The 23185-nt window shown below is 37.4% G+C and overlaps 1 protein-coding gene across 6 annotated transcripts in view; it reads right to left on the bottom strand.

Moving 5' to 3' along the window:
* The window catches only part of LOC128695661 (nuclear factor NF-kappa-B p100 subunit), a 158473-nt gene that overhangs the window by 101886 nt on the left and 33402 nt on the right, over positions 1-23185 (bottom strand). For all 6 annotated transcript variants that reach the window (XM_053786426.2, XM_053786423.2, XM_053786425.2 and 3 more), the window contains exons 2-9: positions 20539-20654; positions 16327-16475; positions 14824-14993; positions 14306-14465; positions 10037-10181; positions 9166-9270; positions 6403-6514; positions 6164-6279 (exon numbers count right to left, since the gene is read on the bottom strand). In XM_053786426.2, the coding sequence (XP_053642401.2) occupies positions 6164-6279; positions 6403-6514; positions 9166-9270; positions 10037-10181; positions 14306-14465; positions 14824-14993; positions 16327-16475; positions 20539-20654 (1073 nt within the window). The remainder of the gene's footprint in view (positions 1-6163; positions 6280-6402; positions 6515-9165; positions 9271-10036; positions 10182-14305; positions 14466-14823; positions 14994-16326; positions 16476-20538; positions 20655-23185) is intronic.

The raw sequence follows: 23185 nt of genomic DNA, 5'->3' as shown, positions 1-23185 counted from the left end.
TGCTGCAGGATTTTTTTTAGACTGTGCACACTGACCACATAGACCCATTCTTTCATATGAAGGCCTACCAGCTTTCTCCCACTAGATTTGAGGTCGCTAGAATTTATGAGTACTAGTACGACGAAAACCCTCAAAGGGTTAAACAGCACCATAAAACTTGACTAGCACATACTGTATTAAGTTTCTAAAAGGTGGTTCAGGCATGAGTTGAAAACGAATATGACCATAATAATTAAACAATTATGCATTGTGGCTATAGGAAACTGCATAGTATACAGTTTAAACAATTCTGCACTGTGGCTAGAGAAAACTGCATATATGGTTTAAACAATTATGCACTGTGGCTAGAGAAAACTGCATACATATATGGCTTAAACAATTATGCAATGTGGCAAGAGAAAACTGCATAGTATATGGTTTAAACAATTATGCACTGTGGGTTTGAATCAAGACCCTTTTCTCTGTACAGTTTACTTACCCTCTTCCCTTGTCAGGTCAAAGATAGCAGCAACCAGCCTGACTCCAGACCATTATAAATAGAGCTACTTTCCAGTTTCAAGCATCATTTCCATATTCAATGACCCAAAATTAGTAAAGAATGACTAAATTTTAATTTCAAAACACTTTTGCTGTAGAGCAGTGTTAACTTTTTCACTGTTGGTGCGATAGTACTACAGCTTACAAGCTAGTATTGGTGCCATAGTACTATGCCAAAATTCTAGCGGCTTCAAATATAGTGGGAGAAAGCTAGTAGACCTACACAAGAGAATGGGTCTGAGTGGTCAGTGTGCGCAGTATAAAAAAAATCCTGCAGCACATAGTGCCTAATGAGAAAAAAAAACTCTGACTGTGTTTTTGGTTTAAAACACTGACTTTGCAGTGTATTTTTAAATGGTATTTATGGTCGTATTCTCATTTTCTTGGGTCTCACTTGATAGAATGGAAGATATATTACAGAAATTGCGATGAGTTTGAATGGTTTCTGGGCTAAAGGTACCTTGAAATTGAGCTCAAAGTAGCGGAAATGTTCGATGCTTGCCGATGTTCAAGAGTAAGCAAATCACGCCACGCATCCAATATGTACACTTCAACTGGCGAGTCTAATATTCTTTCACAAATGTGCTGATATTATTTACACCATTTTTACAATAATGCAGTAGTCTCAATAACAGTAAATCTTTTATTTTTTTGTTTGAATAAAAATTCAAAATGGAAAGCAAGCATAATATAAGAGGGGCCTGGGGGTGTAACTAATGAACAGAGAAAATGTTATTTTAGTTCTAGCAAAGTAGATATGAGTTTGGCCGACTGGAACAATGGAATTGGCCAAAAATAGGGCTCAAAGTGAGCAAAATTGCCAATGCGTAAATATCGCCGAGACCACTAACTTCGTGAGAGAGTAATTCCGTAAGTTTTCCATCAAATTTTGTACTTTAGGTGTCATTACCATTGGGAGAAGATTCTCTATCATTTCTTAAGAATTTTCTTTTTTCTTTTTTTTTTTTTAATTTTTCAACACTGAGAGCAAGTTTGTGGGCAGGGGTCTCAACAGTGAAAGGGCTGAAAGTCTAATACTATTATTATTACACTTACGGGAGAGCTGTAAACCTACAGAGACGATACAGCACCTGAAGCAATAAAAAGCAATCAAGTTCTAAGTAAAGGGAGGATAAGTCTAAGTCCTTGGATCAAGAGCTCCTCATTGGCATCAAGGCCCTTCCCTTGAGGGGCAAAAGTCTGATATGCAATGGAAATTCTCACGGATTTTCTTTGTCGATGATACAGTTGTTTTGGGAGATTCTGAAAAGTTACAAAGCTTGGTGGAGGACCTTGGAAGGGTGTGTAAGAGAAAAAGTTATAAGTTAACACAGAAAAGAACAGGGTGATAGGGGCAACAAAATGTTCAAGTAATAAAATATTGGATATCAGATGGAGAGATGGAGTACGTATGGAGGAAGTGAATTTATTCAGATATTTTAGTATAGACATGTTGGTAGATGGATCTACAAAAGACAAGGTGAACCATAAAACAGATGAAGAGGGGAAAAGAAGACTGGTTGTGTGTTCAGTCATCTGTGGAAAAAAAAATTATTTGCAGAGTCAAAAAGGGAAATGTACTAGAATATACATGGCCTTTCAACATTTGGAGCAAGGAAGAGGCTGGAGGCAGTGTAGGTGTTATGCTCAAAATCAGTGTATTGTATTCACTGAGTTGTACTCAGAGTTCTGTTTACGGAGTCAAGGCTGAGCTCCTGGTTCTACCTCCAAGACTATTTTGATAAGTGAGAATATTATGCACAGCATTAAAAGTGCAGAAATTAGATGGCATTGGACTACAAAAAATATAATTTGGAAAGAAGAAGTGGGGTTGTTGAGAGGGTTAAGTCATTTAAAGGATGAAACAGAACAGGATGACACTGTCTGTATAAATCCGGAGTGAAGGGAAGGTTAGGGGTAGGGGACAAAAAAGGTTTTAAGTGGTTAAAGCTTAAGAATCCAACAGGCAATATGAGTATGTTAGATCAGTAAGTGGAGACAAGTGATATTTAAGGTTTGACAAGCTTGTGTTTGTGAACAAGGTAACACTTACGAAAGGATTCACGGGGAAACTGGATAGTTGAGCTAAATTTCTAGAGGTGAGAAGAAAAGTGCATGCACTCTAAAGGAAGGGTGGGACTCTTACTGACTGGAGCATCATCTGAATTATGATGCTGGCACATTTCTGGCAAGACAAACTGAATGAATGGTGGTGAATGAATTCCCTACTTTCATGGATAAACAAATGATTAAAACATCTCAGTGATCAAAAAAGAAGCATATATAAGCATATCAAAAGAGGGGAAGGGCAGTTAAGAAATCAATATATTCAATTAGAGAGAGAAATAAAAAAAGGAATAACAAAAGCAAAATGGGATTATGAGGCTAAAGTTGCAAAGGATTTGAAGATTAACCCAAAAGGGTTCTTTCTGGTAAACAGAAGTAAGATTAGGGACAAGATAGGCCCACCTAAGAGTAACTCAGGTTAGATCACTGAGTGATAAGGAAATGTGTGAACTTTTCAATACCTACTTCCTCTCAGTTTTTACTCAGGAAGATACTAGCAAAATTCCAGAAATAATAAATTATGTAGAACAGGATGATAATAAATTATGCACAATTAGGGTAACTAGTGACATGGTCCTCAGACAAAAAGAGAAATTAAAACCTAACAAATCCCCAGGCCCTGATGAACTGCTTGCAAGGGTTTTAAAGGAATGTAAAGAGGAACTTAGCATACCTTTGGCTAATCTTTTCAATATATCACTACAAACTGGCATAGTGCCAGACAAGTGGAAAATAGCAGATGTAATATCTATTTACAAGGCAGGTGACAGGTCCTTAGCTTCGAACTATAAACCAAAAAGCCTTACCTCCATAGTTGGTAAATTTATAGAATCAATAATTGCCAAAGAAATTCATAGCCATCTTCAAAGGCATAATTTGATTAATGAATCTCAGCATGGTTTTACAAAGGGGCATTCCTGTCTTATGAATTTACTAACTTTCTTCACTAAGGTATTTGGGGAGGTAGATCATGGTAACGAGTATGATATTGAGCATATGGACTTCAATAAGGCTTTCAATAGAGTTCCACATCAGAGGCTGTTGAGAAAACTTAAGGCATACGGAATAGGAGAAATTTTTTCCTGGGTAGAGGCTTCTTCTTCTTTCAATAAACCGGCCGTATCCCACCAAGGCAGGGTGGCCCAAAAGGAAAAACAAAAATTTCTCTTTTCAAATTTAGTAATTTATACAGGAGAAGGGGTAACTAGCCCCTTGCTCCCGGCATTTTAGTCGCCTCTTACAACACGCATGGCTTACAGAGGAAGAATTCTGTTCCACTTCCCCATGGAGATAAGAGGAAATAAACAATAACAAGAACTAGAAAGAAAATAGCAGAAAACCCAGAGGGGTGTGTATATATATGCTTGTACATGTATGTGTAGTGTGACCTAAGTGTAAGTAGAAGTAGCAAGACGTACCTGAAATCTTGCATGTTTACGAGACAAAAAAAGGACACGAGCAATCCTACCATCATGTAACGCAATTGCAGGCTTTTGTTTTACACTCACTTGGCAGGACGGTAGTATCTCCCAGGGTGGTTGCTGTCTACCAACCTACTACCTAGACTGGGTAGAGGCATGGTTGACAAATAGGCAGCAGAGAGTTTTCATAAATGGGAAGAAATCAGAATGGGGCCACGTCACAAGCGATGTTCCACAGGGGTCAATGTTGGGCCTCTTGTTGGTCACAATTTACAAAAACGACATAGACGAGGGAATAAATGGCGACATAAGCAAATTTGCCGATGACACCAAAACAGGCTGTCCAATTCAGTCTAATGAGGACATTAGAGCACCCCAGGATGGTTTAAATAGACTGATGCAGTGGTTGGAGAAGTGGCAGATGCAGTTTAATATAGACAAATGCAGTGGTTGGAGAAGTGGCAGATGCAGTTTAATATAGACAAATGCAGAGTTCTAAATGTTGGACAGGAAAATAACCATGCCACATATAAACTAAATAATGTAATGTAGATCTTAATATTATGGATTGCGAAAAGGATTTAGGAGTTCTAGTTAGTAGTAATCTGAAACCAAGACAACAGTGCATAAGTGTTCACAATAAAGCTAACACAATCCTTGGCTTCATAGCAAGAAGTATAAATAATAGAAGTCCTCAGGTTGTTCTTCAACTTTATATATCTTTGGTTAGGTCTCGTATAGATTATGTTGTGTAGTTTTGGTCACCGTATTACAGAATAGATATAAATGCACTGGAAAATATACAAAGGAGGATGACAAAGTTGATCCCATGTACCAGAAATCTTCTCTATGAGGACAGACTGAGGGCCCTGAATCTGCACTCTCTAGAATGGTGTAGAATTAGGGGAAGGAAGGCGGGGTAGGGGTCGTCCTCGAAAAGGTTGGAGGGAGGGGGTAAAGGAGGTTTTGTGGGTGAGGGGCTTGGACTTCCAGAAAGCGTGCATGAGCATGTTAGATAGGAGTGAATGGAGACAAACGGTATTTGGGACCTGACGAGCTGTTGGAGTGTGAGCAGGGTAATATTTAGTGAGGGGATTCAGGGAAACCAGTTATTTTTATATAGCCAGACTTGAGTCCTGGAAATGGGAAGTACAATGCCTGAACTTTAAAGGAGGGGTTTGGGATATTGGCAGTTTTGAGGGACATGTTGTGTATCTGTATACGTACATGCTTCTAAGCTCTTGTATTCTGAGCACCTCTGCAAAAACAGTGATTATGTGTGAGTTAGGTGTTGAATGATGATGAAATTATTTTCTTTTTGGGGATTTTCTTTCTTTTTGGGTCACCCTGCTTTGGTGGGAGACGGCCGATTTGTTAAAAAAAAAAAAAAGATTGAGGTGAATAAGTGGAAAACAGGAATTAATAAAGGGGATGTAAATAGTGTGCTAAAAGTATCTAGTATAGACAGGACTCGTAGCAATGGTTTTAAATTGGAAAAATTCAGGAAGGATATAGGAAAGCACTGGTTTGGTAACAGATGTGGATGAGTGGAACTCCTGAGTATCGTCATAGAAGCTAAGACACTGTGTAGTTTTAAAAATAGGTTGGATAAATACATGAGTGGGTGTGGGTGGGTGTGAGCCAGACCTGACTAGCTTGTGCTACTAGGTTGGATGCCGTGCTCCTCCCTTAAGTAAATGTGACTGACCTGACCAGGTCAAGGCTTTGGCTTAAGCAGGTGTGAGAACTGGACCTGCCTCACATGGGCCAATAGGCCTGCTGCAGTGTTCCTTCGTTCTTATGTTCTTTTTTTTTTTTTTAACAAGTTGGCCATCTCCCACCGAGGCAGGGTGACCCAAAAAGAAAGAAAATCCCCAAAAAGAAAATACTTTCATCATCATTCAATACTTTCACCTCACTAATACATAATCACTGTTTTTGCAGAGGTGCCCAGAACACAACAGTTTAGAAGCATATATGTATAAAGATTCACAACATATCCCTCCAAACTGCCAATATCCCAAACCCCTCCTTTAAAGTGCAGGCAGTGTACTTTCCATTTCCAGTACTCAAGTTTGGCTTATGTATGTTCTTAAGAATTATTAATTATATGAAGTAGAGAGACATAAAATACATACTCTCTGGAAGATAAGTGAAGTCAAGTGGTTCACTTGTATCTCTGTCAGTGGGTCGCTCAAGTTGTACTTTGACCCGAACTGATGTATTTAGGTTTGTATATCGGTAAGAAGGCGTTCTGAAAGATAAAAGAAATGAGCAATTTTAAGAAAATAATTGTTAAACATCTAAAATAGTAAAATTCACAATATATTCCCAAGATTCACAAACAACATCAACTTTTGTAAAACAAGATACTAACCTGAATACAATTGCATACTGGTGATGCACATCAGCATCTGTGAATTCCCCATAAGCAGTCCAAATTTCTCTGTCATTCTGATCCAACTCAAAGAATTTTATTTGAACATTATCTGAAAAAAAACAAGAAACATGAAATAAGTAAAGATCAAAGTTGTAGTCTACTCTGACTTTTATTATTTTGTCCCTCCTATAGATAAATAAGATCTGAACACCACTGGTGAATCTTCTTGCCTTTTCCCGTCTACTCTATCAATAAATTTTGACATTCCCCAATAAGGTATTCTCCACACTCCCCAGTTCCTTTTCTATATCAATGACCTACTAAATTCCACAAAAACTCAATGCCTAAGGAACTCCCATTGTTAAATGGAATTTTTTTTTTAACACATCAGCCGTTTCCCACTGAGGCAGGGTGACCCAAAAAGAAAGAAAAAACTTTCATCATCATTCAACACTTCCACCAAATTATCCCTCAAAATATCACTGGGTGGTTGTTGGCCTTTAACCCTTCAAGTAGACGTCGTGCAGATCTACATTACTGATGCCAGGGTCGATCACGTAAATCTACGTTTTGAGCACAGCTCCCTCAGATAAGCTATGAGCAGTATATTTTAACCTAGATATAAAAGAATGAGCCTGTGCAGTGAGTGTGCATAGTATAAAAAAAAATCCTGCCCCATGTAGTGCATAACTGGAAAAGCAAAATTCTGACCTTGTGTTTGGTCTAAAATAGTGACTATGAGGTGTTTTCTAGGATGGTCTTTATGGTTTTATTTGCCACTTCTTGGTATCATTTGACAGACTGGAAGACACACTACTGAAGTAAAGATGATTTTGGGACCAGAAGTAGCTTGAAATTGTGCTCAAAGTAGTGGAAATATTCGATTTTTGCCTCTTTCCTGATGATGGGTATGGCCTCCCCCTTAAGCCCCATCTATTTTATAAGTTTTATTAAGTCTAATCTAATTATTGGGATACCATAAACCATGATGAATCATTCCTGGTCATATTTTATTATCCAATAGGGTAAGTCTTCAATTTTTTGCGAAGATGAATTCAGAATGGAAGGAAAATGTAATATAGGAGAGAATAAAAAGGCACAATATCATGACTGGAACAATATACAAATAACCTGCACACAGGAGAATGAAACTTATGTTTCAGTCCAACTTGGACCATTACCTGGTCATACAGGTAATGTTTAACTAGTCATCATAATTTTCATTCTCCTGTGTGTGGGTTATTTGTTTAATACAGGCAAGGCCTGGAGACATGATTAATGAACAGAGAAAATGTTGTTTTAGTGGCTGGAATGTCTAGTGTTTATTTTTATTTTTAAACTGTAATTACTTTACCTTATTATTATTTACTAACACATCGGCTGTTTCCCACCAAGGCAGGGTGGCCCGAAAAAGAAAAACTTAAAACATCATTAACTCCATCACTGACTTGCCAGAGGCATGCTTACACTAGTTACAAAACTGCAACATTAACACCCCTCCTTCAGAGTGCCGGCACTGTACTTCCCATCTCCGGGAATCAAGTCCGGCCTGCCGGTTTCCCTGAATCCCTTTATAAACGTCACCTTGCTTACACTCCAACAGCATGTCAAGCCCTAAAAACCATTTGTCTCCATTCGCTCCTATCTAACAAGCTCATGCACACTTGCTGGAAGTCCAAGCCCCTCACACACAAAGCCTTCTTTACCCCCCTCCTTCCAACTTTTCCTAGGCCGACCTCTACCCCGCCTTCCCTCCATTACAGATTTATACTCTGTCATTTTATTTTGTTCCATCCTCTCTACATGTCCAGACCATCTCAATAACCCCTCCTCAGCCCTCTGGATAATAGTTTTGGTAATCCCAAACCTTCTCCTAATCTCCAAACTATGGATTCTCTGCAATATATTCACACCACACATTGCCCTCAGACATGACATCTCCACTGCCTCCAGCCTTCTTACTGCAACATTCACAGCCTATGCCTTACACCCATACAAGAGCGTTGGTATAACTATACTCTCATACATTCCCCTCTTTACTTTCACGGATAAAGTTCTTTGTCTCCAGAGACTCCTCAGTGCACCACTCACCTCTGTCCCGTCGTCAATTCTATGATTGCCTTAACTGTGTGTAAAATTAGCCAAATTATCAACTTCCGTGCACTACCCTATAAGGGTAGTTCTGATCATTGAATGGGTGGTTTCTTGGGCTCAATCAATAGAACTAAAAGCTTACTAATGAAATAGCTAAGAATTTGGTTAAATGAAGTAATGAAATTGGCTAAAACAGGACTCAAAAGTAGGCAAAAATCACTGATACATAAACTGGACTCATACCGCCAATTTTGCACATGCGTAATTCTGCAAGTTTTCCATCAAATTTTGCATTTTTGGAGTCTACTGTCAGAAAAAATTCTCTACCATTACAGAAGAATTTTTTTTTTTAAATATGGACACTGTGAGCAATATTAATTTTGGGGTTCTGGACAGTGAAAGTGTTAGATGGCCAAGGATAATAAACTACAAGAAATTGCCCCTGTAAATATGCATTTTAAGTCCAGAGTGAATGTCAAAATAAAAAGAAAGTCAAGTCAAATTTGGTATCATTAGAATTGTGATGTTTATGTACTTCTGCAAATAGAGAATAAATGACAGGAAAGTGTTTCCTCTTCAAGTTACTCTACCTTGGCAGGAAATAACGGCTTTAAAAAACTGACATATTAAATCAACAGGGCATCCCAAAGTGGGAGTAACACTTACTTCTTCTAACTTTCTCAACCAGCAGCCAGATTTCTGTGCCCCCAGTGCAAGGGGCTGAACAAGCAGACATTCGTACAATCTTGAGCTCTCCTGTAGTAGCATTTTCTGATGAAATAAAAGCAGCAAATTAGTCTTAAATTTCTATAATAATGTTCCCTATACATAATGTACCAAAACTAAAATAAAAAATATAAACAGAAGAGTTGGAATTATCAACTAAACTTGGAAAAAGTAAAATTATTTAAAAAGTGGCACTGTATAACCATTGAGAAGACTAAACATTGTGTCCTAATATGCTGGAGATTATGTTCCTACAGATACTACAATGTTAAAATCCATAAATATAAAATTACATCTGCATTAGTTTCAGATTTGAGTTCATTTTCTGCATCAAGGCCATATCTCTTTAATACAGAATGACCCTAATGTGATTGATACAGAAATTCATAAGGTAGATGAAAAAGTATATTTTAGAGTAGACATTCTAACATAATGACTTTCTGAATGAAATGCTATGCATCCAATTTCCAATACATACTGAAAAGACACCAGTTAATAATCAAATTTATTCACTACTCATTCATCAGCAAAAACACTGGATAACTGAACTCAATGAATTAGAAACCTTATGAAATTTGGAAGAGTTGATTGTACTGTTGTTTCATGTTCCAGTGAATATAATTCACTAAAGAAACTCACCTAGAACTTACAAGTCACAAGAACTAGAACTCACAAAAACTTGTAACTGATCAATTATTCTGCACTCTGTATAATACTTTTAATAAAGTATGAAGAATTTAAAAAAAAAATTGTAATAAAAAAGTAAGAGATTAGTAAAAAAATCAATAAACAAAATTCATTAAAAACTTACTGAGATTAAATACAACTTCTGAGTCAACGGGAAGGGTGATCGGACGGTAGCTCTCAATGCTCTTGTCATACTGGAATGCTTGAAACCTCAAAACTACCTTGTTCAGATCCATACTTTTTGCTTCCTCCTCTGCCTCATCATCCATCTGATCACCAGTAAAGATTAATGGTTAATATTTTGAGCTAGAAGAAATGTGTGTTGTCATTAAAAGTGGTATATTTCATTAAGGTATGTTACTGGTGGAGACAATAGGCAAAATGCTGACAGTTAATGAATACTACTTTGTATGTACAACATTTTCCCCAATTTTGGGATTTATGAAATATATGTACAGTGTTTTTTAAGTAGTAGGTTGGTAGACAGCAACCGCCCAGGGAGGTACTACCGTCCTGCCAAGTGAGTGTAAAACGAAAGCCTGTAATTGTTTTACATGATGGTAGGATTGCTGGTGTCCATTTTTCTGTCTCATAAACATGAAAGATTTCAGGTACGTCTTGCTACTTCTTCTTACACTTAGGTCACACTACACACATGTACAAGCATATATATATGTACACACCCCTCTGGGTTTTCTTCTATTTTCTTACTAGTTCTTGTTCTTGCTTATTTCCTCTTACCTCCATGGGGAAGTGGAACAGAATTCTTCCTCCGTAAGCCATGCGTGTTGTAAGAGGCTACTAAAATGCCGGAAGCAAGGGGCTAGTAACCCCCTTCTCCTGTATATATTACTAAATGTAAAAGGAGAAGCTTTTGTTTTCCCTTTTCGGCCACCCCGCCTCGGTGGGATACGGCCGGTGTGTTGAAAGAAAGAAATGTACAGTGTTTGTTGAAGTCTAATGTTGAGTGAATTTTTTTTTTTTTAGAAATAAAGGACTAAACTCCATTCGAGTCTTTTTCAACATATGTACGGTACTGAATATGTATTCTAATCAAGATACAAACAGTGAACATAGATGCAGACTAACCTCTTGAGTACATTACCAACATGAAAGCTTTTCTACAATTATCTCAGTTTCAAAATTTGTTCATAGTACCAAATCAATTGATCACATGTTAAAAATGCCAAATAATTATGATTAAAGTTCAACACACTGGCCATCTCCCACTGAGGCAGAGTAACCCGAAAGAAAAGAAACAAAAGTTTTTTCTTCTCTTTATATTTAGCATACCTTATAGAAGGATTCTTTCCCACTTATTTTGTGCCACATGTATTTCCTTTACACTGCTAACCATTTACCAAAAGACTGATACAACAAAAACACATACCCCCCATTAAAAAATAAACTCACCCTCAAAGTTTGATTCTATAATGATAATTAATCCATCTTTCCATCATGCATAAAACTTAGTTTCTATAACTTGTCATATGTTGGGAAACTATTATTTTCAAGCAATACAGTACACAACCTACTAAATTTCAAAAATGTATTATCAAATCACTAACATTCAAATATCCTTCAACAAACTGAAGCTTAACATACAAAATATCACTTCACTATAAGTGGTTTTTATTGTATGAGCAAGGCAACATTTATAAAGGGATTCAGGGAAACTGGTCAGCCAGACTTGAGTCCTGGAGTGCATACACTCTGAAGCCACTTAAGCCAGTCTGTAGGGAAGAGCCTACGTTTAGGCTATCCACAAGACTATCAATTATACGCCTCCAAGACATCCAACGTATGTATTTCTTACTCCAATATGTCCTTACGAACCCCCATAACAGAAGGGTGAGGGTGTTACTGTCATTTTTTTTTTTTTGGGGGGGGGGGGGGTCACCCTACCTTGGTGGAAGATGGCAGATAAAGTTCAGAAAAAATGTACTGTATATCTTAACAGATTACTGTACATGATATATAGGCTTTTGTTATCTCTACATCTGGCTGAATATACAGTGGTACCTCGGTATACATCCACTTTAGAATAAATCCAACTTGGTATACGTCCTGTTTGGACGTGAAAATTTTTGCTTGGTATATGACCTTTGTTTGGAATACGACTCGCGTGCTAGAACTTCTATGGGTCAAAATAAGTCATGACACCGCATGCTACCCTTGTTTACCTCTCTCTCAAGACAAAACCACAACTGCCTACTAGCGTCGGTACACCTATTGCTACCATTCAGTGAACAACCCGAGCTGTAACTCTGTGAATTTTCACATGATTTTGTGTTTTTCATATAAATTTTTAGTAAATTCATTAACCATTAACCAGGTCCATGGGTCTAGATGTGAGTGATGGTGATGAGGAGGAGTTAGTGGAGAGGCACAGGGAAGAGCTGACCACTGAGGAGCTGCAGGAACTTGAGGAGGAGGAGCACAAGACTAAGATGGATGCACTCTCTTCAGGCTCGAAAGAGGAGACAGAGGAAGCCCCTACTTCATTAATCAAGGAAATCTTTGCCAAATGGATAGATGTCAAAAACTTTGCAGAGAAGTACCACCCCAACAAAACCCAAACAAGCCGTAATAGCATTGTCTGGAATGACCAATGTTACATTTCCGAAACATTCTGAGGAGAAGGAAGAAGCAAAGTTCTTTGGACAGATTTTAAGTAAAAGTCAAACCTGGTGAGCTTCAACCAGATCCAAATAGGGAAGAGAGACAGAAAAGAGAAGGGGACTCTCCTTCCAAACAATAACATTTCCTCCTCCTCCCTTCTCAGCACTATCCTAGTAGGCGCTCGACTCTCTTCAGCAAAGTAAAGGTTAAATTTGCATTTATTTCATCTATTTCTTTTGAATTTATGTATGTATTTTAGTATTAAGCAGTGTTTAAATTACATATTTTAGTATTAACCCTTTGACTGTTTTGGTCGTATATATACGTCTTACGAGCCAATGAGTTTGACGTATATATACTCAAAAATTCTAGCGGCTTCAAATCAAGCAGGAGAAAGCTGGTAGGCCCACATGTGAGAGAATGGGTCTGTGTGGTCAGTGTGTGCAGTATAAAGAAAATCCTGCAGCACTCAGTGCATAATGAGAAAAAAAAACTCGGTTTTTGGATTAAAATGCCAATTTGGAGGTGTATTTTCATATAGTATTTATGGTTGTATTCTTGTTTTCTTGGTCTTATTTGATAGAATGGAAAACATATTATTGAAATAGAAGTGATTTGGTTGGTTTTACTATAAAAAGGATCCTGAAATGGAGCTCAAAGTGGCAGAAATGTTCGATTTTTGCCGATGTTCAAGAGTAAACAGATGACATCATTGTCCAATAGATGTCCAACTAGCCATTCTAATACACAGTCACGAATGGGCTGATGTTATTTATACAATTATTACAATATTGCAGTAGTCTGCATAACAGTAAATCTTCTATTTTTTGTGTGAATATAAATTCAAAATAGAAAGCCATAGTATTATAACAGCTGCCTGGAGATGTGACTGATGAACAGAGAAAATGTTATTTTAGTGCCAGGAATGTCTGCACTGTTCATTCTAGACCCTATTTTGAAATTGACATATTTTTTTAATTTGCATGAAATTGGGCAAAATGCCAATTTCTGACCACGTTATTGGGTAGTTGAAATCAGTAAATGGGCAGTTTCTTGTACTCAATCAATAGAACAAATGGAGTTCTAAAGAAACAGCTATGAGTTTGGTGGACTGGAACAATGGAATTGGCCGAAAATAGGGCTCAAAGTGAACAAAATCGCCGATGTGTAAATGTCGCCGAGGTCGCTAACTTCGCAAGAGCGTAATTCCATAAGTTTTCCATCAAATTTCGTACTTTTGGTGTCATTATCATCGGGAAAAGATTATCTATCATTTCATAAGAAAAAATAAAAAATTTTTTTTTTTCAAATATTTTGCGACACCAGGAGAGACTTCAAGATTTGGGGTTGCGACAGTCAAAGGGTTAAGCAGTTTTTAAATTATTTTATACAATGCCATCAATGTATAATATGCCAGTAACAATAGGATTTTTTCATAGGAACAGATTAATCGTTTTCCCTATATTTCTTTTGGGAAAATTCATTTGGTATAAGTCCAAGGTCCTGGAATGAATTAAGGACGTATACTGAGGTACCACACTACTAATTTTTATTGCACTCAGAATATACATACATATGATGCAGAACTCAAGCCAAATTTACACAAGTCTTAAAGAAATACTCATCACTGTCAATGAATTTTTAACTTGCACCAATCTGCCACAATGGAACAAAAATATATGTACTGCATACATACTACATTATCATAATACATAATTCTTATCTTTTTTAAGGCATCTAATACTGAGCTGTCATGTATCTAATAACGTACCCGTTTGTGATCCGTTGGTGTGATGCTTCTTATGATTTCTTCAAAGGTACAATGTGGTTTACGAAGCCGTGCATGAGCCAGCAATTCATCTCTCTTGCGCTGCATAATTATTTCTCTTGTGTCTCGCTTAGCTATATGAATGATCCCAAGATTCTGAAAACTAAAAATATAAGGGTAACATTAAAATAAAGAGACTACGTATTTTGAAATTATAATACTTATGGATACAGTCTCAAACGTTGCACAAGTGTTTCATTCTTCAATGAATTAAGTATTCATAAGAACATCATTTAATATTTAGATCCTGATGTATTGATTGAGCTCTTAAACTGACATTAGGGTCAGTTTGGCAACCATTAGATGTTGTGCTCTTATCTGGCAAATGACAGAACCTTAACCTTACAAATGAAACTTTATAACTGCTTACATTTTTATAAATTTTATGTAAGCATAATAACAAACAAAATGGGATATTTGAGTAGATTTTCAACCCAACAAAAGCCTCAATGACCACTCACACTGCAGTGTAGTCACATTTATCATCAACGACAATTTCACAAATGCCAGTCTCTTTATCACAATTCTTGCCCGAGAGCTCGTGTACGTGTCGTTTTCGTTGATTGACATTATCGTCAGCTGTGTAAAGTGTTAGGCGTATGACAGCAGGTCCATGGTTCCACTTGCTAAGCTGAAAAATAAATAGACTTGTAACTCAATGAATTTACAATTTAAGCCAGGTGGCTTTATTAAGGATTTATATTTTGAAGATTTGTAGGTAGTAGGTTGGTAGACAGCAACCGCCCAGGAAGATAATACCGTCCTGCCATATGAGTGTAAAACAGAAGTCTCTTTAATTGTTTTCCATGATGGTAGGATTGCTGGTGTCTTTTTTCTGTCTCAAATATGCAATATTTCAGGTACATCTTGCCACTTCTACTTACACTTAGGTTATACTACACTTGCATATACTGTACAAGCATATAAATACACGACCCTCCAGATTTTCTTCTATTTTCTTACTAGTTGTTGTTTCTGTTTATTTCCTCTTATCTCCATGGGGAAGTGGAACAGAATTCTTTGTCCGTAAGCCATGCGTGTCGTAAGAGGCGACAAACATGCCGGGAGCAAGGGGCTAGTAACCCCTTCTCTTGTATACATCACTAAAGTTAAAAAGAGAAACTTTCATTTTTCTTTTTGGGCCACCCTGCTTCGGTGGGATATTGATGATTTGTTGAAAGAAGACGAATTAAATATAAATATAAAATTAAAAAAGCTGAAGTGAACTATTGTACAAAAGAAATTCATGAGGAAATTAATTAATAAAGACAGTTATATGTAGATAATGTTGCATGTAACACAAGGTGAGAAATGTGTAATGTGTGGTAGTAGTGGTGGAAAAAATTAGTTTGATAGTTTGAAAACCTGGAGAGAACAACGACAGAATGGTAACAAATTAGATATACAAGGGACAAGTACTATATCTGCATTTCAATTAATAATGAGCAGACAGCCTAATTTATAATGTAAGTGAAGGTTTCATTTTGGTTATAGCTCAGGGTGGTATTTCAGTAGCAGAGAAAAAACTAGAAGACTGGGCTCATCAAGGTTGCCTGTATTCTCATGCCATAGAGACAGACAGTGATGGAAAATGACTTGCTAAAATTGTACTAACATGATTACAAACAACTCAGGGAACAGTCAGGATTCAAACTCATGGCAAACTACTGTACTTCTAAAACTAGTCAGCCAGTGATCTAGCAGTTAGAGCACTGACCTGCTAGTTTTAGGAGTGCTTTGCTACGTGTTTGAATCCTGTCCATTCCCTGAGTTGACGGACAATATAAAGGATGAAAAAATACAACAGACAATTACGTGGAGCAAGAATGTTAATATAACCAAAGAAAAGAAATAAAGGAAAGGTGATTTCTTTAATTCATCCACAGTATATTAACTTGCATAATTTATAGCATTTGAAAATTATAAAACAATTAACATACATACACTTCTGAAGAACAGCTTACCTTTACTGTTGGAAATACTGCTCTATTTTTATCTGCACGATCAGCCTTCAACTGTCCATGAGTTCCCACCATTTCACTTTTATAGCGAAAACGGAATTTGGACTGTGGCTGTTCCATGATGTGGATGTATGGCCCGTCATGATTAACAGCTGTTGGTTAATTAATAGGAAATGTATTCACTTTCATTATCATGCAAAATAAGTAATGTTACAATGTAATTGGATACATGGTGTATCAAAAATTATACAGATCCCAAATTGTTAATATGGCAGAAGGAACATAATCTCAGTTTAATCATAATACTGAGCATATAGCCAGAGAATCACATTACGTGTACCTGAATTACTTCAGTGATATGTGTGAGACTGGTAAACTTAAGAACTGCTTTCAGGAACCTCAAACAAAGATTCCTGTAAATTTACCCCTAAACACATCGTTGGTTAAGAACTTCATATACAAGGAAGCACTGGCATGAAGCCCACAATTGATCAAGCACAAAAAAGTTCAAAGGTCTGAGACAAGAACAATAAGAGAGCTAAGTGACATGGCCTATAATAGAAGAAGGATGAAGCTGAGCTTGACAACTTTAGAAAAACAGGAAAGCCAGAGTATCACAATCATGATTTACAAGATACACAAGGAACAGTATTGACAAGGTGGATAGAATAAATTATTTCAAAGGTGTAAAGACCAGAGACAAGGGGGACATGCCATAATTGGAAACTAGGCACTAAGATAACTTTCTTTTACTCTCATAGTTATTACAGAGTGAAACAGACTGGATGAGAAAGTACAGTAAAAAATATAATAAAAATGACTGTGGGAACCCTCTAATAGATAAACTGCTAAATAGAGTAATAAATTGTTGATGAAATACAAAGCAGAAAATTTTCAGTTAATGAAAATACAGTGATGATTAGGATTTAAATGTGGTCATAAACCACAATCTAGTCATGCTTACACGAGCTCCCACATTTATTCCAATTTCCCAGCCAAAACAAGTCACCATAGATGGTTTATTACCACAATTATATCAACAGGGTATGTGAACACATAAAATAATCAAAATCAAGTTCAAACCAAGCACCCCAATGGAAACAAAACACTATGTCTGACTCTTTTGAGTTATCCTAGGCAATTTACACCATGTATGATAATTGTATTTATGTGTACCTATGCCTAAATAAACTTACTTAACCTAAATGACCACAACAAACATTGCTTTGCTACCAGATGCAAGATATCACAGCTCTTTAATTCAAACCTCCCAAATATAACACTTTCTAAATTTGAGCAATATACAGTAGTCCCCCCCGTATCCATGGAGGATACATTTTAAGACCTACTGTGGATGGCAGCGAACCCTATAAACAAGTCATTTTTTATTTACATACGTACCTATGATAAAGCTGAATTGATAAAGTGTGCAAAATAAGTCTAGAATTAGCACTTTTTCATTGAGGGGAAGCATTTCATGGGTTCTCTTAGAAATACCAGCATCACTACTTTTGTGCTCTGAGGCCATTATTAAGCATAATTAAGGGTTTTTTAGGCTACAGTAAACCATGGATAACTGAAACCGCAGATACCGAATCCAAGAATATGGGAGTTCTACTGTATAAAAAAAACAGCTCATGTGCTAAAAAACACTGTTCAGCAAATCTACTACATGCATGATCATCTATCACCAATTATGTAAGTGTATTTATGTAAGTGCGTTTGTACGTGTATGTTTGGGGGTCTGAAATGGACTAATCTACTTCACAATATTCCTTATGGGAACAATTTCGGTCAGTACTGGCACCTGAACATACTTCTGGAGTGAAAAAATATCATTAACCGGGGGTCCACTGTATTGTATACCTGTTGGAAATGAAAAAAAAAATATATATTATTTACAACCAGGCTCACAGGTAAATATTTTTATTGAAAGATCTTATTCAATACTGTCAAATTTTAAGACAGCTTTTAAAGTTATGTGCAGTGGAACCCCAAATATCGGCCGCTGCATTTATTGGCCGAATTGTATTTAGGTCGCTTTTCGGGTGGAAATTTTCCTCCGTATTTCAGCTGGTGCCTTGCAAATCGGCCGTATTATACGCATCAGCCCACCTCCCGCAGGGACACCGCACGTAGGTGAGTCAGTCTCCCTGTGTCTCTCGGTGAATGAGCACATACTCCATGCACTCATCCAAACATTTCCTTAAAATCCATTGGTTTTTGTGCTTGTTTATTAAGTGTGACTGAAATAAGCCACCATGGGCCCAATGGATGATGTGGAGAGAGGCAGGGAGTGTAGCAGGCAGGCAGCGAGTGTAGCAGGCAGGCAGGGAGTGTAGCAGGTAGGCAGGGAGTGTAGCAGGCAGGCAGGGAGTGCAGCAGGCATGCAGGGAGTGTAGCAGGCATGCAGGGAGTGTAGCAGGGAAACAGGGAGTGTGGGAGGCAGGGAGTGCAGCAGGCAGGCAGGGAGTGTAGCAGGAATGCAGGGAGTGTAGCAGGCATGCAGGGAGTGTAGCAGGGAAACAGGGAGTGTGGAAGGGAGGGAGGGAGTGTAGCAGGCAGGCAGGGAGTGTAGCAGGCAGGCAGGGAGTGTAGCAGGCAGGCAGGGAGTGTAGCAGGCAGGCAGGGAGTGTAGCAGGCAGGCAGGCAAGGAGTATAGCAGGCATGCAGGGAGTGTAGCAGGCAAGCAGGGAGTGTATCAGGCAAGCAGGGAGTGTAGAAGGGAAACAGGGAGTGTGGAAGGGAGGCAGAGTCCTTATGGAGGGGGATTCCCCTTCCAAACAATAATCAGTCCTCCCTCTCTCCTCTTCCCTGTCTTCCATAAGCCAACAAGGGTCTTCAATAAAGGTATGTAACAGTAATTTAAATGTTCATTTCTTCTTTCAACACACCGGCCGTATCCCACCGAGGTGGGGTGGCCCAAAAAGAAAAACAAAAGTTTCTCTTTTTAAATTTAGTTATTTATACAGGAGAAGGGGTTACTAGCCCCCTGCTCCCGGCATTTTAGTCGCCTCTCACGACACGCATGGCTCACGGAGGAAGAATTCTGTTCCACTTCCCCATAGAGGTAAGAGGAAATAAACAAGAACTAGTAAGAAAAATAGAAGAAAACCCAGAGGGGTGTGTATATATATGCTTGTACATGTATGTGCAGTGTGACCTAAGTGTAAGTAGAAGTAGCAAGACGTACCTGAAACCTTGCATGTTTATGAGACAGAAAAAAGACACCAGCAATCCCACCATCATGTAAAACAATTACAGGTTTCCGTTTTACACTCACTTGGCAGGACGGTAGTAGTACCTCCCTGGGTGGTTGCTGTCTACCAACCTACTACCTAGGTGTTTTGTGTATGTAAAACTATAATTAATCTTTAAAAAATTTATTTTGTTAATATTTTTGGGTGTCTGAAATGGATTAATTGTATTTACATTAATTTGTATGGGAAATATTGCTTCGAATTTAGGCCTTTTCTAATTTAGGCCAACCTTCTGGAAAGGATTACAGCTGATATTCGGGGTTCCACTATATTTGTTTCTCATCCACTTTGCCAGATGATACACTAGTTGTTTAAGTTTACTGCAGTACAGTACAGCTATGGATAAGAAGATCAAAATAGCAGTTCACACAGCTTTTAGACTAAAACTAGAAAATATATCAGTAGCTGTGGCATAGTGCTTGCATCGTCAGGAACTTAGATAAAACAGAAAAAGTTAGCATTTTGTATAAAAAATTAAACCCTAAATTAAGATGAAATGCAAAGAAAAGTAATGAAAAGAGGATTATGTATGACTTAAGTTCATGAAAGGATACAAGAAAACATAAGGAAGATTCCTTTGTCCCATCAAACAGGGTGATAAAAAGGAAACTTTCAATTTACAAAACATGGTGCACAAAGGACACAACAGAAAGTACTGAGGTAGCTAATGCTGTAAATGAAAACCTGGTAACCTAACACTAAAAACAATGAAAAAAGAGCAAAACTCTGGTTACAAACAGATGGCAAAGGGGTAATGGAAAATTCTTCTTTGCAGAGAGGAAAACAATGGAATGATTTACAAGAGATGCTTTAAGCTAATCTCTGCTACTGTAGCTACAAATGTATAATCACAGGAAGTACATACAGTTGAATACAAATACTCAGATTTCAATAACTGGTATACGTATATTTAGTATTAAATTACTGTCAATAACTGTGCAATAGTTCTGCTTACCCTCATATGAACGGTTAAAGGCGGCAACAACCGTAGGTGGAGACGGTACTCCAACTGACTGGTCTGATGAATATGGAGAAGCAGATTCTCCACTGTATGGGGAATTCATCCCACCTCTGCAGAGAAAAATGACACAAGATCAAAAATTTGGAAAAAAATATAATTACAGTAATTGCAGCAAACACCAAAATCTCAAATAAGATAGCTATTCATTGGATATAATACAGAGATGAAATGGATTAGCTGCCAATACAAACCCAGCATCACAGGTTAACATTGCATGGCCTCCTCCACATTAGCTTTGTGATTCACAGGTTTTTATATCTCCTAAAACACAACACTAATTATAACACAGTATTTTAAACAAATCCTAACTACCCATCACAATTTAGGACTGCCCAATTGTGCTCCTAAAATCATTACAATCTTCTACACGAAAAAAAAAAAATTACTATTTGCTTCCTTTACGTAAAAATATTTAAAAAAAAAAAATGTTGAAGTAAACAAACAAATTTCCAACGCCTGCTCACAGCCATTGTCTTCTATTTATCAAGTTCTCAGAATCAATATTAAAAATTAGTAGTCAGCATGTACCATGAGCCTGCATCATAATCATAAGCAAGGTACTGACAATATGAATAAAAGAAGAAGAGTGTTTATAATTAGGATTTCTGCACTGAGTATGTTTTGGCCAGGTATCAAGGTCTTAGGACTGAAACACATCCAGTGAACTTAACTTAACCTCTGCATATACTCTTGTGTCCTTTCATCCATAACTGAAATAAATTTGCTGAACATGGGAAATATCCTCTACCTTTCAAGTGTGGCCAATTCATCCTTTCATTACATAATACATATCTTAAACAAGAATGCTATTTAACACAGCATGAGTATCTGCAATCTTTTCAATTGGCCTCATTTTTAACAAGTCCTACAAGCTGGCAGCCCATTACATACAGCAATACAGTGGACCCCCGCATAACGATCACCTCCGAATGCGACCAATTATGTAAGTGTATTTATGTAAGTGCGTTTGTACGTGTATGTTTGGGGGTCTGAAATGGACTAATCTACTTCACAATATTCTTTATGGGAACAAATTCGGTCAGTACTGGCACCTGAACATACTTCTGGAGTGAAAAAATATCGTTAACCGGGGGTCCACTGTATTAAGGGAAGAAGGTATGACCAAGGTCCTATTCATTGCTAGTACCCTGCTTTTTGTTTCATTGGAGTAGGAAGAAAATAGGCCAGAAAAAAAAATGGAGGGATTGAGATAGCAGGGTTCAAAACAAATAAAAGACCATTATAAATAGAAAACTTATGAAAAACAATGTAAAATAGAAATTAGTAGAGGCACAGTACTGTATATCTTTTCATAAAAATATGCATCCACACTTATTGCTACCACCACATTTACCAAAATCTCTACAGCAATATCACAGCCACTTACTAAACTAAAAATAAAACACTGCACATGAATTATGGTGGTACTATGCTACTATTAAGTTAAACAGGTGTAAAACAGAAGCCATTTAAACTTTTGAACTTGAGGAAGATTGCTGCCTTAATTTGTCTTGTGAACGTTTAAGATTTTAGGTAAATTTCAAAAACTGTTAATGACATTCTTTATAAAGTAAATACACCTTTATTACTTTCTTGTGTCTTATAGTTCATATATCTGCAATACTAGACAGTAAAACCTCAAAATAATGGACCCTTATGCAAGAGGCTTAGAATGGTGGAAAATGATATTGATATAAGTGCTCATTCAAGATAAACTAACAGGTGAGGCAGGATGTATAGGAAAGTCTTTCTACACCTGCTGCTCAGTTATCCAGCAGTAGGTTAACTGTTGTGGGGTGCATCATAGAGGATCTAAAGAATCTCAGTGAAAATAAACCAATTTCTTTACTTTTGTAGGTTATAGCCACCAGGATTAATAATCCAAAGTCTTCTTCCTTTTCAAACCATTCACAAATTATCAAACTGAAGCTGTATATGTACATATAAATGTACATAGAGATGGCAACATATGATTAAACTCATTTGTCCAATACTAATCATTAAATCTATCCAGGAAGCTCAGGAATACCTCTACCTGTTGATGATTCTGGAGGGAAAAAGCCACTGCCCCTGCAGTCTGTCCCCAGATCAAGCCTTTTGGGTGATGACCTGATAAATCAAGCTGTTGTTGGGGGTGACAGCACTGTACAATGTAGGCTGAACAATAAGGAACTAGTTTTACGAACTTATCAAGTACTCTTTTACAGAAAGCTAGGGATCTGTTGGTAAGTTCCCTGAAGTATGAAGGGAGGGTGTTAAAAAGTCTTGAACCTTATACACAAGTTATCTCTTAGTGTGCACCTTAAACCCCTGATTTTCACTGGGGTATTTTGCAATGTCTGCACCTTTCTTCAAATGATGACCAAAAAGTGCAGCTGCAAGATGTCTTGCAGCTGCACCAGTAGCTAATTGTTTTCTCAGTTAGTCACCCATGCATGTTATGACAAAATACAAACAAGAGCCTTCCAGTAGTGATTTTTTATTGCATTTAACTCACTCATTGAATAGGGATTGTGAAATATAATTATGGTAATATTAACAGCCATAATCCTTGTACTGTATATGCTGGTGCTTGTTTGAG

Source organism: Cherax quadricarinatus, chromosome 42, assembly GCF_038502225.1.
Source record: "Cherax quadricarinatus isolate ZL_2023a chromosome 42, ASM3850222v1, whole genome shotgun sequence".
In the NCBI taxonomy this organism is placed as follows: Eukaryota; Metazoa; Arthropoda; class Malacostraca; order Decapoda; family Parastacidae; genus Cherax; species Cherax quadricarinatus.
The sequence above is the reverse complement of the archived record's forward strand: the minus strand, read 5'-3'. Positions and strand labels throughout refer to the sequence as shown.